The 19,685-nt window shown below is 40.7% G+C and overlaps 1 protein-coding gene across 6 annotated transcripts in view; it reads left to right on the forward strand.

The window, feature by feature from the left end:
* Positions 1 to 19,685, forward strand: part of KAT6B (lysine acetyltransferase 6B) — a 177,739-nt gene that overhangs the window by 7,205 nt on the left and 150,849 nt on the right. For all 6 annotated transcript variants that reach the window (XM_067539302.1, XM_067539293.1, XM_067539326.1 and 3 more), the window contains one exon: positions 522 to 1,399. In XM_067539302.1, coding sequence (XP_067395403.1) covers positions 779 to 1,399 — 621 coding nt within the window. In that variant the 5' untranslated portion in view covers positions 522 to 778. The remainder of the gene's footprint in view (positions 1 to 521; positions 1,400 to 19,685) is intronic.

Below are 19,685 nucleotides of genomic sequence, written 5' to 3' on the forward strand. Positions count from 1 at the left end.
TGTAGCCTGTTGGAAAGAAGGGAATGCTTGACAAAGGGCACTTTATCAAAGAATTCAGGTCACCTAATCCTCTTTTTCTTTAATTACAAGGCCATGGTGCAAATGTATGATATTGTATTACTTGTTTGCAGTACTGGGCCTCAATAAGGTCTATTGACCACTAGTGTTCCACCAGGAAATCTTTCCTTGTAGTTTACTGAATTGAATCCTGTTAAGAACTAAGCAGTGAGTTATTGTTTGGGGAATTGGGACTCTGAAAATTACAATTGCACTGGGTATGAGTAGAAATTTCTGCATTCTGTGGACCGCTTTCTAAAAGGAGAGGGAAATATGGAATTCTCAAACACACTTTGCAAATAAAGTGCCATTTTTAAAAGTCACATGGAGGCTTCATCACTGGAGCATCTCCAAGCTAAAAAAAAAAAAAAAAAAAAAAAATGACAACCAGAAGTTTACAATTTTTTTATTGCTAATCTGTATCTAATTCCACACTAACTGTTTGTTTTCCTCTCTTTCTAAAGCTTGATAAAGATGTACCCAGGCCACCAGGAAGAGTGTTTCTAGACTTCCATGTTGGTAAAATAGGGAATTTCAGTCAGCAAATGTTTCCATGTCTCTTCTGATTCCTGAAGGATGGATCTTTATGAGAAGCTGCTAAACAACATGTGGAATGCTCTGATTGTTTTTTGAACTGTGAATAACTTCTGAAAGGTTTGTTAAAAGAATAAGGAGGAACCTCTATGGGTAACTTTTGGCTGGAAGATATTCTTGGTCAACCATGGTAAAACTTGCTAACCCACTTTATACAGAATGGATTCTTGAGGCTATACAAAAGGTTAAAAAGCAAAAGCAAAGGCCATCTGAAGAAAGAATTTGTCACGCTGTGTGCGCTTCACATGGATTAGATAAGAAAACTGTTTCAGAACAGTTGGAACTAAGTGTTCAAGATGGCTCTATTCTTAAAGTTACCAACAAAGGCCTTGCATCCTACAAGGACCCAGATAATCCTGGGCGTTTTTCCTCTGTTAAACCTGGCACTCTTCCTAAATCTGTTAAGGGATCTAGAGGAGTCTCTAATGAGCTTCGTAATGTGGATTGGAATAAACTATTGAGAAGAGCAATCGAAGGCCTTCAGGAACCAAATGGCTCTTCTTTGAAAAACATAGAGAAATATTTGAGAAGTCAAAATGATCTAGCAAGTATTTTCAACAATCCTGTCTTTCAGCAGAGATTACGGCTGGGGGCCAAACGTGCTGTAAATAATGGGAGGTTACTGAAGGATGGACCTCAGTATAAGGTGAATTATGGTAGTTTGGACAGCAAAGGATCTCCAAAATATTCCAGTGCTTTCCCAGCTTCTCTCCCACCTGTAAGCCTTTTACCCCATGAAAAAGACCAGGTAAGTGTGGAAAATGGAGGCAAATCTAGATATGTAAAAACAGAATAAAAATAAACCACTGTTGCAGTTTCCTTTGATTTTATATGAAGTTGCTTGTTATATTCTGGCATAGTTTGGATTACTTTAATTATTGGGCATGAAGCTTTGACTAACACATTTTGAAAGGTGTTGCCTGCATTGCTGGATATGCTGTTGTGAAGTGTTGGCTTTTCCTGGTCTGATTTGGTTTTCTTCTAAGATAAGGAAGAAGACGTATGTGGAAAAGGGGTATGTGTGCGCAAGGAGATAATGTAATCTCCAAAAATAATGTTATTTCTTTTTGTCACCTATTCCACCAGCTTGGTAAAAATTATATTATGATGTTGCTAGAATCCTGGCATTAAATAAGTGGAATTCAAGCAGTTCACTTCTTTTTGTGTGTAGTGTTTTACTACAATGCATGGATCAATGCATGAATTTGTTTCACAACTGTAGTAACTCTAATTAGTAGATTTATGTTGATATGTTTCTAATGTAGTCTTAAGTCCTTTATTAACTCCTGCTCACAATAACCACAGTTCTCAGGCTGAGAATTATTAAAATACCTTTTTTTAAATAATGTGCATTCCAGGAACTGAACTAAAGATGTCAGATCAATGTATTGCTTCCTCTTCCTTCTCCCCTGGGATCCTTTGGGGCTCTGTGTCCTGAAGAATTTCCTCAGCCCATTTTAATACTCTTGGCCATCAGAAATCTGTTCTGTTACCATGAAGCCCTTAAACTTCCAGCAGAGAAGTTTAATGGGCCTGACTTCTTTTTAAAACCTATCCCAGTGTTTTCATCCCAAGATTTTAAAGGATGAGAGAAGCGTCAATGGTGTGAGAAGATATCTAAAGGGAGTGGTCATTCCTCACTTAGAGGTTGTGGGGTGCTTTTTGAAACTTCAATAGAATTTTTCCTGTTTTGCCACCTGCTATCCCACTCTGCTTGAATTATTTATCTCAGTGGCTTTTTTTTTTTTTAAATGGATTAATTGCAGAGTGGCTTTTGAACTTAAGATGCATTATGGTTGTGCTTACTTCTAATTTTGAATAATGTAAACATTTCTTTTCACAATTATGGGAACTGCAACCAGCATCTCTACCATATCCTCCTCTTAGCAGTTTTCACACTCATTTCTTTCATTCCTTCCTCCTCTCAGCATCGCCTGTGTTTTGTCCTACATTGTTATATCAATTGGCTAGTACAGAAGTTATTCACCTGTGGAACTTATGGCAGAGGGACACTTACTAAAGGCCTGAGCCTGCAAATGTGTGTATAAGGGAACACTCAAGCAAAGTTACCCATTTATTTCAGTGGGACTGCTCATGTATGTAAAATGTGTGGCACACCAGGCCCTAGAATTGGAATAGGAATTCAGCAGTCTTGCTTACCATGTTGTTATTGCTATATCCATACACTACATAGATTTAATTATGCAAACAACTGAGAGCTTCATCATTACAAGTACCTTTAGGAATCCTTGCTGTAATTCCAGTGTTCTACATACACTGAAGTGAATCATATGAAGACTAGGAACACCAAGCACCAAAAACACATTAATATATGAGATCTTCACATGTGTTCTCAGGAGGAAATCTCCACTGGTAATGTAAGAATAGTAATTCGCATTCAGGGCTCGAAAATGGTCAAATAGGTCATAGTGCTGGAAAAGTTAGCCTTTATTGTACCATTAAGAAATGCTGATATAGATCTAAATCTGATTTTTGAAAGTTTGCCCAACAAATCCGTTCTCTGATGTCAAGTGTTACAAGACTTGAGCTTTCATTATATGAAATGAAGCAAATTCAGGTGTAAAGACACATTTCTAATATCCTGCTTAGATTTTATTCAGTTTCAAAGTTGTTGTTTTTTTTTTCCCATCAGCTGCTGGAAACCAGTGTAGCTTCACTGAAATAATAGGCTGACATGTCCAGCTGAGGAACTGGCCCCATAATAATTATAGGTGAATTCTTACAATATAGCTTAATGTGGCAATATCCTGTGTGTAACTACCAATTTCATGACTTTATTTTAAATGAATCAGTTCCTATACATTCTTTAAATGCATCTTATATTGTTCATCTTGCTGCTGCACTTGCTTGCCATAAGGGAACTGGTTAGTACTGAAGAAAAAAAATGTGCAGCTTTTTACCAAACAAAAAATAGGATTAGTTCACAAAATGGTTGTACAAGGTGTGTCCAAGATTATCCCTTGAATTTGATTTACTAAAATGTAGCCAACTGGCCTTTCACACTCAAAGGTAGCCTTTGATAGGACTAGTATATTTTAAAGGTCCCTCTTTGATCTAAGTCTGGTGGTGGTATATACACCTTACTGAAGTGTGATTTTTTTATACTGGAGACAAAGAAAGTATGTCAGAAAAGGGGGCAATGTTTTATTTTTTCAGCTTAATGGTCATGGTGATTCTGTAGAAATGATGATTAGAATAGCATCTTACATTAAAAGATCTCAGTGCTTTATGGACATTTGGTTTGATCTTGTAAAATCTTGTTCACACAAGCTGTACTTAACACAAGTAGTAACACATCCTGGAGGGATAACTGAGAAGCTCTCTGTGTGCATGCACACCCTTGAATTCTATGCATCTATATAAAAGGTTGGTTGACGCAAACTGAACTTGCAAACCTTGATGCCGACCTTGAAATTCCCCTCTTGTAAGAGGACTTGGAGGGAACCCAGCATGATGTACTGTCTTTTTTATTACGTTTATATAGTGTCCTGCACACTGGGGGTCTGATCTCAGTTGGGGCTTCTAAGTGCTGCTGTAATAAACAATAAAATAATGCTGTGGGAATGCTGAAGTGTGCCTTGCAAAACTGGAGTTGCATAGTCCCTTTAAATGTTGGGGGGTGGGGGTTGTGACCCCACAGAGGAGGTGTGCTACATGCAAATCCCAAGGATCCAGAGAGATGTTAGAGCACTGCTGTGTGGATCCTGGGTAGGCTAGCCTTTGCCATGATGCTGTTTGGATCCTTTTTCTTCTGGCATCAGGGCTAATGATAGGAGCGATGTAGTTCACTGGTACTCCATCACAGCTGTGCATTACTCTCTGCTCCAATGGGAGTAGAAGCCACAGAGTAGAGTTAATACTGCTTCTGCAAGCTTTGACTACCATGTGTATTTCCCAAAGACAGTCAGCATGAGTCCAAAGGAGAGCATGTGTTTGAATTTCAGTTCCACTTCTTGCAAAGTTTCAGAGTAGTGGAAAAAGGTGGTCAAGGATATGGAACAGCTACCGTATGAAGGCAGACTAAAAAGATTTAGGGCTGATCAGTTTAGAAAAGAGCTGACTAAAAGGGGATATGATAGAGGTTTATAAAATCATGAATGGTGTGGAGAAAGTGAATAGAGAAGAGAGATTTATCCTTTCACGTAATAAAAAAACCAGCTGTCGCTAAATAAAATAAACAGGCAGAGATTTAATCCAAACAAGAGGAAATACTTACTCACAAAACGGGCAGCTAACCTGTGGAATTCATTGCCATGGGGTGTTGTGATGACCAAAATATAGCTGGATTTCCAAAAGAACTAGGTAAGTTCATGGAGGACAGGTCTATAAATGGCCAAGATGGTCAGGGATGCAGCCCATGCTTGTGGTGACCCTAAACCTCTGGGTACTGGAAAATAAGACTGGATTTCTCCATAATTGCTCTGTTCTGCACACTCCCCCTGGAGCTCTGATACGGCCACTGTTGGAGACAAGATACTAGGCAAAATGGACTGTGGTCTGACCAAGTGTGGCAGCACATACGTTTTTATGACTGTACTAAAACATATGGAGGGGCTTTCAAGGGCTCCCAGCAATATAGGAAGAGAAATGTGCAATGCAGCCACTTATTTCTCCATATCCTTTTGCTCCTCTCCATCTGCATGAGGTGATGGAAGCACTTGGCCCATAGGCAGAATGTATTCTACTAGAAAGGTCTCCTACGTGTCAATAATAAGCTTTCTAGGCTGGACGGCAGAAAGTGTGATTAGAGCTAAGTGAATTAAGCTTCTAAAAGACATCACAAACAGCTATTTTGGGAGTAGTGTGATGGCTTACACTTGCATAGCTGAGGAGGACAGATGAATTAACTCAAATTAGTCAGAGTATAATTAAAATCATGTTTGGATGGGTATATTAGAGCAGTGGCTCTCAACCTTTCCAGACTACTGTATCCCTTTCAGGAGTCCTATTTGTCTTGCCTGCCCCAAATTTCACGTCACTTAAAAACTACTTGCTTACAAAATCAGACATAAAAATACAAAAGTATCACAGCACACTATTACTGAAAAATGTGTACCATATAATTATGAAATAAATCAATTGGAATATAAATACTGTACTTTCAGTGTATAACATAAAGAGCAGTATAAACAAGTCAGTGTCTCTCTGAAATTTTAGTTTTTACTGACTTTGCTAGTGCTTTTTATGTAGTCCATTGTAAAACTAAGTAAATATCTAGATGAGTTGATGTACCCCCGGGAAAATCTTTGCGTACCCCTGGTTGAGAGCCCCTCTATTAGAGGAACAGACCAAATCACAGTGTGTCCTGCTGAAAGGGGAGGAGTAAGAATGAAAAGGTTTGTGTCATAGAGAGATGTTATGAGGCGTACCTTTAAAAGTTAATGGACAGTGGATGTCTAGTCTTGAAGAATGAACAAACCAAACTGACAATACCTGTTTGGTTTGGATCTTTTTTAGAGGCGGCCTAATGTCAAAGGAATGCTATCAACTAAAAATTCTACTTCAGTCTGAAAAATTTGAACCTAGTGTTTATAAGTAACTCCTAAAATTACTAGAGCAGAGAGAGAGATTAGAAGGAAAAACTTCTTTGTTTTCCTGTTTGTTGATCTTGTACTTCACTGTACTTTGTGAATAATGAATAGTCAGTTTGTCCAGCTTTATCCTCCTTATGCTCTGCTGCCTCAAGGAGGATCTCACGTGCACCCCTCTCTTCCCAAAGGCTCAGCAAGAGGCTGTTCACCAGTAACAGTAGTATTAAAAGTTGAGGAGGTAGCCAGGAGGTGTGTGAGGAAAGAGAAGGACAGCCTGAACATGTTTAGACTTTGTCTACACTAGCACTTAAGCTGGCAAAATTTTTGTTGTTCAGGGCTGTGGAAAAAAACACCCCGATTTGCCAGCATAAGCACTTGTGTGGACAGCGTTATGTCATCAGGAGATGTTCTCCCACTGACAACCTCTCGTTTAGGTGGTTTTATTACATCAGCGGGAGAGCTCTCTCCTGTCGACACGATGTGGCTTCACAAGCACTTATGCCAGCACAATTTATGTCGCTCAGGGATGGTTCTCCTCCCTCCCCTCTCTCTCCCCGTCCTCCTCCCCCTCCCCTCCCACACACACTTGAGCGACAAAAGTGCGTAAGTGCTAGTGTAGACAAGGCCTAAGGCTCACCAAGAGACATTTAGAAGTTAACCTACATAAGCAGATCAGGAGAGCAGAAAACTGCATGCAACTTTTTTTTTTAAAGTGTCCGTTTCAGGACCTACTATTTAAAAGGTCCTCTGTTGGGTAATTGATAATTTTTTAATTGGTCAACTTCAAAACATTCAAGCTGATGGTGCCCCTTTAAGTGTGTTAGAACCATTTTTTTATTTTTGTATTTCCTTCCCTAAGTGATTGTTTGATAAATATTATTTTAAAAGATTTTGTGATATAACTTGTATGAATCCAATTAAAAGCCTCCTTGTTGGAGCTGTAGAAGCACAGATTGCTGGGTTCTAGCATATGACCCTCACTCATCTGCCCTCCCCCCATGTACTAATAAAGAGGGGCTGTATAAGAACAAGGTATGTGGAGCATTTGCAAGAGCTTATTGTGTGTACACACAGATGGCAGTGGTTTGTGACAAATAGTGGGTGTCTAGCACAGGTGTAGTTATTGCGCTTTCCTATGTTCTGTGGGTTTAAAATATTTCAAACTTTAATCAGAAGAGACAGTATATGTCATCTGATATGTATTTATTTTTAACATTTTCTTAGGCCTCTTGAATGCCTTTAAAAACAAAACAAAAAACAACAGTTGAATAATAGTTCTCTGCATTAGATTTTCATGCCAAGAATAATTCTTTGTATGGTTTTTCTTTTTCACTTTCAATTTGTCTCTGCGAATTGATCTTATTGCAAAAACAAGCTGTTTTATTAATTTTTCATACTTTGAACTCCTATTTAATGTTTTTACTGGCCTATGTAGACCTAACTTGCTTTTCAAATTATAACTTGGCATTGGTTGAATTTCAATTTTCCAGGATGCTGCTTCTGCCAGTGCAGACACTGGGTGTTCCTCCTTCTGTCTGTCAGGCAGGGAGCCAATGTATAGAGAAGATTCTGGCACCCAGCCCCCCTCTTCTAGGCTCCTCCCCTCTCTGCTCCTTCCCTGTGGGAAGGCAACTGGAGCCTGCTGGCTAAAGGTTTTGCTAATTGATCCACCTTACCTATCTGGCCTCCAGATTTACCAGAGCGCAGAAGCCGAAAAGCCCGGCAAAAAGGAAGCTCTCTCTCTTGCTTCTGCCCACCGTACTTGTCCCATAATGAGGGCAGCGTTCCACACCCATTGACATCTGTCTACAGACACATATCATAGCTGACATTTAAATTATCCAGAACTTTCTGCTCCATTCGCAGAGTTAGTCTGTAGGAAACTCCATATGTCTTCTGGTAGTGAACAAACTAAGACACATAGTCCCGGGCTCCATTCATCTACCAGACAACAACCTGGCTTCCTTGGTTCCAACCCCATCTGGGTGCATTTCTGGGGAGAGACTATATTCTCAAAAAAGGTTACTGACTCTCTTCCTTCAATGGCCCCAAAATATTAAAGGGTGGCCCAAACTTTTGCTTGTAAAGGTTTTTCAGATAGAAAAATCCCTCTACTCCTGCACCTTTTGAAAGCAAGAGCAAGTCTGTCACCTCTTCATCTTCCTCATTCCAAAGGAGCAAGCCTATTTTCTCCCTCTGCTAGCATGTAGTCAGGTACAAGTTTAATGTTAACAAGTTCTAGCAACAGACTTCAAGCCTAAGTCTTAACTTAAAGAAGACGTAATCAGCTTTATTTCTTTTCCTCTGATCCTCCTGAGTCAGAGGTGGCAAGAGGAAAAATTGGTTGTTGTCTGCATGGTTGTGTTCTAGAATCTCCTGAGTCCTCAAAGTAGCTCTTGCAAACTATTTAGTGGTGTTTCTCACCATTCCATCTCCGTTTTGTCAGACTAGGCCTGCTGTGGTCAAAACCCTCTCCTGTCTACTAGGGGCCATCTTGTCAATCCCTTGGACCTAACAGGCTTGCAGGGTCTTCTCAAGATACTTCCATGTCTGTGAATGATCTGGGGAGTAAGGCTGATCCTAGTCCTATCATAACTGAACCAATTTATTAAATACAACAGTTAAAGATAGTGTTACACTCTCTCCCCAGGAGCAAATGACTAATTGACTTCCTGTTGTTCACTGACCTCAGCAATTGTCTCTAAATCTGTTTGTTATTCCATCTTACCAGAAGTTCATGAGGTTTTCAGCAGGCTGGCTATATAGTGTGGTACACCTTGCTGACATTTGTGCTTGCCTCTGTCCTTGGGAGCTTCCAGCAAAATGGTGATGGTAATTAACTGCTGCTCTCAGACAGACTGTGTCTGTTTAATGCCTTATATGTCTGACTGGACTCCTGGAGGGATTTGTATCCAAATGCGCTAAATAAGCAGTATCCAGATAGGTACCTCCTCGCATTTGAAACTCGGGGGCTTGTTGTGAACCAGGAGAAAAGCTCCCTTTCCCCATTTTGAAGTTGTAGATGAAAAGGAGGAGGAAATCTCTTCCTTCTGTAAGGTTAAAAGCTGGAGTTGCTTTCAGGCCTGGAGTTGCATTACAGAAAGTATCCATCGGGAGCTGTATATCCTTACAGGTGACCCTGTGGCCATCCTGCCAACACCTGGTATGTTTTTTAGTCTTTCACCTACCAGGGTCACCTGGAATTCAAACTGTAATCTCTCCTGTGAGGGAAGCTGTCTCTGACCTAGTGAATGGATGGGTCAGTTTCTCTGTAACAATCCTCATTGTAGGATTTCCTCCCCCTCTCCCTCACTGATGCCAGTGGCGCTGATGCTCCTTTCCCCCTTGGGATAAGTTCAGAAGGTTTAGTTTTCCGAGGGAGAGGCAGTTCATGTCAGTGTACTAGAATTTAGTGTTGTCAGGTTTGCTCTGATTTCTCTAAAATACCATCCAATCTGGCAAATCCTGATCAGGTTGGAGACTACACCAGGGATAGCCAACCTGAACCAAGAACTGGTGCTTCATGTGTAAGTTTGTCCTGCTTTTACATTAAGTAGAGGGGAAATCTGGATCTCTGAAGGCCCTCCATGAGTCCAGCCATTTTAATAGTTATGGCCATTGGCTCAAGCATGCTTAGCCACCCAGGCAAATATAAACTCTACAGAGACGTTTTCCAGTAGGTATCAACAGAGTAGGTCATGATCATGAGACCTATTTGCCGTCTCCTCCAGAACGATCAGATTCCCCAACCACTGCAACAGACATCAAATCTAGGGAGCTCTGGCACAGAATGCATTCATGATCAGGTGATTAAACATGAAATCTTAGACATTCCCTTCAACGCCACTTGCTCCTCTGAAAAATCTTCAAGAACCGCAAAAGAGGAGGGTGCCTCTTAGTGCTGGTAGGCCCAGAGTGGATTTACTTCATGGACCTGTTCCACTTGATTGGGGAGAGGTGGTTGAGGATGGGGGGGATTGGACCTCTTGCTTCCAAATAGGCCACCTCCTGGGTCCAGGTCCAGGTCCAGTGCCGAACCCTTGTACTTCCAATCTGCAAACTCAGGGTCTGACTCTTGAATAGTCCTTCTAAAAATCCCAGAGAGTTTCAAAGTTTACCAAAATTTCTCCTCTGCTAACACATATTGCCTGATCTGGTGCAGGTCTTGCGGGGGATAAGGACAGAAACTTTTTTCCTTTGTCCTTCATCTCTTTCAGCATGGGCTCAAGAAAAGGACTGTTAGTTATCTCGAGGCCTTCATACCAAGCATTATGAGGGGTTCAGTAAATGGCTTCTTCGTTGGACACTTGCTTGAGAAATCTTGTGACCTAGGGTTGGCATTCTACCTAAGCGCGCGTCCCTCCTTTCCCGAACCCCCCCCCCCCCCCCAAAAAAAAAAAAAAAAAATCCTTGGGTGGTTCATGAATCCTCTAACCTAGTCCCTGCAGTTCTTTCTTCTAATCCTTTTCTAGTCACTGAACCAGATATTAATCTCCATGGAAAGCTGTGGTGGTTTTGGTGGTCATCACTTTGGCCTGATGCAGTAGGGAGTTGAAAGCCCAATTTAATCTTTCAAAAAGAGAAGGTAGTCCTCTGAACGTCCCATCTTTTTCTCCCTCGGGGAAATGTTTATTCTTTTAGTTTATATAAATATCTCCCTTCTTAACTCTCATCTCAATCACAAGAACCCTAAGATGATAATCTGGCGTTCTCTGTGTGCATGAGCTTTGAAGAATTAACTTTAATTCCTCTTACAAATCTTCCTTTTTCGAGAGTTCATGTGAAGGGAAGATTTCTTCCCCATGTATGCTGTCATCAGGGTGTGACATACCAGAGTGCAAGCCAGACCAGTGAGGGGCTGTGTCCACCTGCTCTGCAACTGTGGGTGCCTTACAATACCTTGCTGGTAATAGCTCCCATCTGGGCTGCTCAGAAACAGCCTTCCAGCATGCAAGCCGCACCCTGAGTGTGCCTGTCTATCTGCAGCCTGCCAGTCACACTTGCGTTACACTCTGGTTCTCACCAGCCTTGGTTATACTGCTGGGTGACCCCAACACACTCCAAGTCCCAGATTTTTTTCCCAGAAATGTATGTCTCATACTGCCCAGCCCTCTCCTGGGCAGTCCAAATATATTAAGTCTGTTGTTCCTTTAAGGGAATAAAATATACCAGTTTACCATATTAAATGGTGTTACCCAGACACTTCAATTTAAACACATTGTATTAGATAAAACAATAAAAGAAGTTTAACTACAAAAAGAGATTTTAGGTGAGTACAAGTAATGGGGCATAAAAGTAAGAAATAGTTAAAAGAAAAAGAAAAACCATTTTCTAATGCCTAACAAACTATATTACATTCAAGCAGTTTCTCACCACATGCTTTCAACAGCATTACTGGCCAAACTCCTCAGGTCAGGACCCCTTCCCCAGACTCCAATGGCTGTTTCCCTTGTCTTCTCAGATGCTGAGAACGAGATGGGCAGGAAGAGAGGGGGGGGGAGGGGGTCTCTTGGGGTGTTTGCCCCTCCATTTTGTAATTTGTCCCTCTTTTTAAAAGCATTTCTAGCAGTGAACCAAGAGATTTGGTGGGGGGCCGCTGGTGGAGGAAGGAGACCTCATGCTGTTTCTTTGCTAAGATGCAGATCTTTGTCCCGGCCCCTTTTGTTGCCAAAAAATGGCTACTTGATAGGTAATGGCCCATCAACTTTGTTGACACCTGACTGGGGTGTCAGCTTGCCTTTTGTCTTTGAGAAACTGGTTTAGCCACTTCCTGCATTTATCTGGGAAACACACCTGAGTCATAATTTTAGCTCATGTTCATAAATACACATATAATGTTGCTATGTGCATTTTACCATGATATTACTGATCAGCAAGTCATGAGTTTTCAATTGATACCTCACAAGGCATGCCTTGTTCAAAGATTATTACAGTGGTGTTCAGGATGTGAGTACAGGGGTGCAGTCCATCACACCTGGATCCATTATTGGTTTCCGGAGCTATTCAGAAGCTGACCTCCCCTGGCTGGAATGTATTTATGCCCATTCTGCCAGAGCAGTGTATAAGAGAGAAGTCTCTATGCATGACCTCTATTGAGCTGACACTTCATTTGTAAGTCTTTGGATTTTACTTCCTCAGCCAGTGTAGCATTTGGATGTGGGAGTAGCTGTTTTTCCAGTACTGCTCCTCTTCTCTTCACCTTGCTGATGGTGAAGGCCCTAATACTCATGCCATTAGAACCTAGCCAGTGTCTTTGCCCCTCCCCTTACCATTGCAGTCTGGTTCTAGAGCCACAAGAACTCTTCTCCTGTGCTGTCATGCTGTTGCTAAGCAGAAATTGCATTCTGGAAAGCAAAGTTTTTGTTCCCCTGCATTATGTCCATCAACCACAAATGGGTTATCTTCTTTGTTGACTGGGAGAAATTATGGAATATCAAGCATAGCTCTTAAATTTACAAAGGAAGTCCTTTTAGTTAATCTTTTGAAAACAATGCTGCTTCAAAAAGAAATGATCTTCTGGTTTAAAGGAAGTGTTTGTATTGAAGTTGATAGCAGTGAATTAAAGTGATAATTTTAACAGGTTTTTTTTTGTTCATAGACGCTCCTCTATAGTCTTTTTATGGCCTCTTATTTTGCAGGGCACCAGGTGTCATCCCAGTTGCCTTGCAAATTGAAAAGTATTCAGGTTTTCTCTGTTTTGCGCTCTAACTGCCTAAATTTAGTTTCATTAGCAAATGTAACTGATTTACAAATGTTTGCTCTGTCTAGATTATTTCTATATGTTACAAGCAATAGGTGTTCTACTTTAGTAACCAAAGTAAATTCTCTCTTTAACAGTCTCTAGTCTAGTTTCTCAAAGCTGGTCCCCCGAGAGCAGCCTTAATAAAATTAAGTAGTTCTTTTCAACTCCTCTGTTTGGCTAATGTTTGCTCATTATAGTACAGTTGGGATTTGTTGATGCTTATGAGATTCCAACTGCTTATACGTGCTATTGTTCCTTGATATTGCAGGAGCTCAGTTGTACAGCATGTGGTCGAAAAACTAGGAACTGTTTGCATTTTTCTTGACTGATTTCCTCCCTTTATGTTTAAGATCCTTTGAGTATAAATCAACTGCTGATCAGCCATAGCTTCCTAATTTGACATCTCAAAATTCCAGTAAAGAATCTCTTCCTGAGAGAGGAGAGCTTGGAAGTAAAGTGGTTTTGAAAACCCCTTCTTGGCAACTTAACCTGTTAATTTTTTAAAAGGCATCTTCTTGTTCCATTTCTGTATTCAGAGTTATATTTGCTTGGGTGTGGAGAGGGACATTCTACTTGTGAGCACTGCAATGCCAAATTGAGCTCTTTAGCACTGGAATTCTTCTTATAACAAATAACCTGCTAATGCTGTAGGGCATGCAAAAATGAGTACTAGCATAACTGAGTGAGGGGTTCCGTTTTGCCCTGTAGATCGTAAGAAGAATTTACAGTATTTCAGTTGCAGAATTTTGAGATTGGTGATGCTTTGAGTCTGAGCACCATTTAATGTACAGTTATTTCCAGGGCAGTAACCAGTTAAGGTGCAAAAAAACATTTACCTGTAAACTGCTGGTAACCAGAAAGAATCTCTTTGAGGAGCAGTGGGCCCTTTTCAGAGTTCTGTGCTTGGTGTTCCCTACTGAATCCATGATTTTGAACATATGACCATCATTCCTGTCCCTGTTTTATCATTTCTTGTCCCCAGAATTCATTTGTCTGTGGTTCAGTGGCTCCTCCCCTTAGAATGGGGGAGGAGCCTTCAGATGTGGGCGTGCAAGCCCTGGGAACTTAATTGGTGTTAGGGTGTGTGGCAGGGGAAGAGTCCAGCTGTTCTTGTTTGAGTGCCTTGAGAGTTGTATCCTCTGCAGCGGGAGGTATTGCTGCACTCAACCACCCTGGAAGAGAGTCTTGTGAATGTGTAGGGTCACTGCTGTTGTATCCTGCCACCCCAGCAAAAAGTGGGTGTGGGGGGTTGAAGGTTCTTGCCACCCTAGCACAGAGTTCTTTGATCTGGAACTATGGCCCCCCACCACACTTATTCCTGTCTGCTGAGGTGGTAGGCAGGGGGCCAACTCTAGCACTGCTGCCTGCTGGGTGGAGCCTAATGGTTCCTTGGTTTTTGGGAGAGCTCGGATCTGGTCCAGGAGAGGGGAAACCTCACTACTGCATGAAGTGCTGCATTTTGGAGGTGGAGCTGGGGAGAGCTGCTCTCTTGCCATGCAGCAGAGCCCTCTGTTTGAAGGGCCAGCATAAATGTAGTGGAGTTGGCAGTGTTAATGGCATTAATTTGCTGTACTCCAACAATGTCTTGTTTGGGGATGGCCTGGAATTAATTTACATTTTTTTTTTTTTTAAATGTGGTGTCTTTATGGTGGGAGGCAGGATTAATTGGGAGTGCAAAGTTTGCTCAGTGTGAAACCAAGGCTTCTGAAACCATCTGTGTATTTCATCCTGGTGATTAGGCATAGCCCTTGAGTTGATAGGTGGATACCTTTTTTTATTTTCGCCAGTCCTCTCTCAATTTCTTCGTCTGTAAAAATGTGGATACCATCTAGTTTACATGCATGTTCTGGGGCTAAATTCATTCAAATGTTAGGATATGAAGGTAATTAAAGCAAACTCCATAAAAATGGCTACAGAGAAATAGCGTTCAAAGTAATCCTTGTCTCTTTTTGTAATGCCTCTTTTAAAATAGTAATACTTTTGTCAAAACAATTTGTTTTGTTTTTTTTAAAAACATTTTCATGTAACAATTATATTTTTCTTTGCTTGGCTAACTTATTTAACAATGGCTAGTTAAGGAAGATCCACTTTATATAGACTGCCAGGTCCTCAAAATGTAGAAGAAAGATGTTTTGCTTTGATTTCCGACTTTATTCCTCTTGCTTTTATCTTGTGTGCTCCAGCAGACCTGCTGCAGGAGCCAATTAACAGGGATGCTTGGGGAAAAATGGTCTGTGAAGAACAAGTGTTCATCAGTCAGTCTATAAACATACTCTTTAGAGCTGATAAACAGGAATGGAATCTTCTGATCTAATTAGCTTTGACCTGCTACAAACCTTCTAACTTCTCCAAATTTTCCCACTAGCTACTGAAATTTAGTACCACTGCCAATAACTTGTGTTCCTAAAAACCATTTATACAAATTTAGAAATATTTATTTTTTTTACATTGAAAAATCGTGTAATAGGAATAATTCCAATTTATCATGGCATGTTGCTTGGCAATAAATCTTGCTGGCTTATGAATGCAAACCTTCAGGCAGTTTTGGAAAATGATCAGGTGCAAATCAGGCATTTTGTGAACACTTACCATTTTTTATAGGGGAAATGAAGTAAGAAATAATGACTGAAGAAAACAAGTTATTGGGGCAGATTCTAATCTGTTGCATTACTATTTATTGTTGAAGGATCTGCTACAGCACTTGCGTATGTGCAGTGTATTTAACACTGCTGCAGTGTTAGAGCTGATGCAGTGTGTCTTAGTGATTTGCTCTTCTGTGGCCATTTTAAATCTAGTTTCCCATTGCTTCTGTGACATGCAGCATAAAATGCCTTGTGTCAAGGCACTTGACATTTCTATATGCTGCACATTTTAAGGGGGGGGTGTATTCTGCGAGTGGTATTTTTAGCTCTTCATGATAACTTAAATATTCTTTCAGAAAGACATGACCTTTTTTACCTCCTCCCACAAGAGCAAGTAGATGTCTTCTGCCTACTGAACACCAAAGATTTGCATTATTAATTTCTATTGGTGTTTTTTTACAGTTAAAGACATTCTCTTCTAGAAAGAATATAATAGTATAGCTACTGAGGAAACTAGTATCTCAGGTTAGTTGGAAACTGTTTTTAAGGATTAGGAGTCTAGAAATATTCTATTACTGGCTGTCTATCTGTAGTAATGGGCAAGTTATTTTAATTTCTGCATGCCTCCTATTCTTCTTTGGAAGGGGACAGTTTTTGCCCCTCACAGGAACATTGTGTGTCTTTCTTTAATGGATTAAAAAGAATGCTGAGAGCCTGGCATGTATGTTAAGAAAGTATTAATATTAAATATGAAATGTTAAATATATAAATAAATAAATATTATTATTAGTTTATTAGGCAAAATAACCCGTGTGAGGAATTCAGCCTTATTTGAAAATATCTTGGCAGCTGCTTTTTAGGAAAACCCCAATAAATTACAAACCTGTAGAGAGAGATTGGATGGAAAGCCATTTCTCTGCGTGCTTTTTTTTTTCTCTCCTATCCATTGGCTATCTGACACCCAAATACACACTGTAAACAGATATTTTTGTTTTTTTGTTTTTTAAAAACCTCTGCAATCTATTCTTAAGCTGGCCTACCTAAAAGCGGAGTTGTCTGGTCCTAACACTAAGAGATGCAACTGAGCTAAAAAGAAATAATGTGTAGATTTTTCCTGATGGATGGTGTTTGCAGGTGGCATTCCTCGTGATTGGGGCTGGGTTCAGCCACTATTTTACCACACCTCTAATCTTACTACCAGGCCACTTTCACCCTCTGAGGTAATCTGTTTTTTGTGGGTTGCAGACTTGACCCTCTGGTCAGGTCACCCACCAATCACTCTTCTCTCTTCCTGGGGTGATGGGGTTCCAAGGAAGATATGGTGGTCTGTCTGTCTGATATATGTGAATTTCCAGTTCCAGCTGGGGGTTTCCAAAGGTTTTTACCCTTTCCATCCTTACCCCATGGAGAGTCTAGAAGTGAGGATTTTCATGCCCTTCTTAATGAGGTGGGTTGGTAGCCCTTCTTCTCAATCGGTCTTGAGCCCAGGGCCCTGTAAGAGCTACCAATGTCCAGCACCCAAGAGTCCCTTATGGCTGCCTCTCTGGGCCACTTCCTACCACCCACTCTTGCCAACTTCTTACATTTTGCCTCAGAGTAGTAATAAAAAAGATAATTGAACCTTCAGTCCTGTGGCTTAGTAGGCAGGCTCTTTCCCTCCGGGAGAAGGTATCTGCTGAACCCTTCTTCTCTCAGGGGTAGGTCTCTCTCCCTGTCCCCTCAGGCCCCTTCTGACTTCCTTTTTAAGCTCCACTTCTAACTGGAGCATGCTCTGCAGGTGTGTCTGGGCCTAGAGTTGCCCCTTACCCGCTTTAGTTGCAGTGCAGGGTTTATGCACCCCCAGGGTTTATACACATGATGCTCAATTAAATTATACTAGTTTCAAACATAAATAGATTCCGTATACATCTTTCTTACACCTTGTTTCAGGTGTCGTCATTTTCATGCTACTTTTCCCAAGTAAAAAAGTAAACAAAGTTTTCAGTGTGCATTGTGGTACAGGGGATGCAGCTGCTTATTACGCACAGTGTTTTATTGTTTTGGAGAAGTAGGATTGAGCAGAACAAGAGGCTTTGAGGGAAGACTGGAATTTGGTTAGTTTGTGTGTAATCTATAGCTGGTAGATGCAACTAAATGTCATGGTTTAATGTAATGGGATTACTTTCAAGTTAAAAACACTATTTGTTGATATAACTCTAAATTAGTAGTGCTTTTCTGTGGCTTGTACTTCACTGCTTCCTCAGCACTCCTGAATAAAATCTGAATTTTAAATCCAGATTCTCCCCACTGTAACTCTGTGGAATCCTGTTTGGTCCACAGTCTCAATTGCATCAGCCATCATGAGACACATGAAGTGAATCTGGTGATCTCAAAGCCAGAACATTTGTCCATATCACACAGCCATCACACAACCTGGCAGAAGTTGAAGTTTTTGCTTAACAGTAGGATGAAGTCCATCACAAGCCTTTCTTGCAGGCCAAAACTGGAGTGAGTTATTGGCTCACTAACGATGTGAGCCTACCAAAAAAAAAAAAAAAACTATGGAAATCAAGGACTTGCAGGTCCAGAACTTGTGAGGAAGGGGAGGGCTTTTGTATAGGCCCTGCATGTGCTAGTTGGCTGTAATTAGTGATGTTGATCTAATGCAGGAGTTGCACCTGTGTGAAACCATTGAGGACAAGCTCATCGGTTACTTTCTGTATACACTTTACTTTGTTCTAGTGTGAGTATTAGATAGCTTGCATGAACAAAATTAGTGTGATCTTCTCAAGTAACTGCACATGCTGGATTTCATTCCACCCCATTACATGGTTTACACCTGCATAACAGAGCAGAATTTGGCCTGAAAAAGTTTGATTCTCTGTGACAAAGTACTTTTTCCCATTCTTGAAGTACATATACCTTTAAAATCGGATCCTGCAGAACTCTCTCACACAAGTACTTCAGTTAAAGGCATTTGGACTATTCACACACGTAACCTTTATTTAAGGAAGTGGGAATTTGCAGGGTCAGGGCTCTATCTGCTATGGATTAAATTTGTGTAACCTTATATAACTGAAGTGGGTTTTTTTTTTTTAAAGTCATTAAATATTGAACTCCGTAAACACTGTTGAGAGATGGCATTTGTGTATTTAGACTGAGAAATTAAGTAACTTAGTTTTACTCAATTTTAATGAGCAAGAAAGTGAATTTCTAGAATCCCTTGGATAATATGGGAGGCTGGCCAATAGACTTGGCAATTTGCTCTCTGAATATGAACAGTTTCTGAAACCTCTTGTCTGGTTGGCTGACTCTCACAAATTTGGACAGCGGCGTCCTGCTTCCTCCTTGATCAGCTGTCCCCAAGTTAGAGGATCGATCTCTGCTGTAGCTTGGGTATTTGACTACCCCCCTCGCTCCCCTTGCTCATTTCTTACCTTGGTGATGCAGAGACCCCATTCTGCCAGGTTGGCTAGGAGCAAACATTTTTTTGCTGGGACCCCCTTTGAAAATATTTCAGGCTGTGATGACCCACCCCATGCATGCCATCCTTACTGGACTGACTGCAGCTATTTTCATGTTGTCCAGTCAGCTATCTCAGAGACAAACTTTTAAGGTGAGAAGGGACAATCATGATCGTATAGTCTGAATGTTAAATAAGATTAGTCCTAAGACTTATACCAGAGGAACTCCACTAGTAACCTCCCTCCAGCCTGATAGTTCACCTTTTGGTATTACCCATTTTAGTCCTCCCCTTTAACCAGTTCCTTGCCCACCTTTCAATTCTAATATAACTCCCCATTTTCTCATATTTAACTAATTTCCCAGGTACAACTGTATCAAATGCTTTATTGAAATACGGGTAGATTAGATCTACTGCATTTCCTTTGTCTAAAAATCAGTTATCCCCTCAAAGAAGGAGATTGGTTTGGTTTGGTCTGGCACGATCTACGTTTTGTAAAACCATGTTGTATTTATTTCATTTACCATTCACCTCAATGTCCTTAACTACTTTCTCTTTCAAAATTTTTTTCCAAGACCTGGCATACAGTTGAAGTCAAACTAACTGGCCTATAGTTTCCCAGATCATTTTTTCCCCTTTTCTTAAAAATAGGAACTATATTAACAATTCTCCAGTCATAGTGTAAGACCCTTGAGTTTACAGATTGATTAAAAATC

This window comes from Emydura macquarii, unplaced genomic scaffold (assembly GCF_026122565.2).
Source record: "Emydura macquarii macquarii isolate MOO-44397 ecotype Brisbane River unplaced genomic scaffold, CSIRO-AGI_Emac_v2 contig_67, whole genome shotgun sequence".
Lineage (NCBI taxonomy): Eukaryota > Metazoa > Chordata > Testudines > Chelidae > Emydura > Emydura macquarii.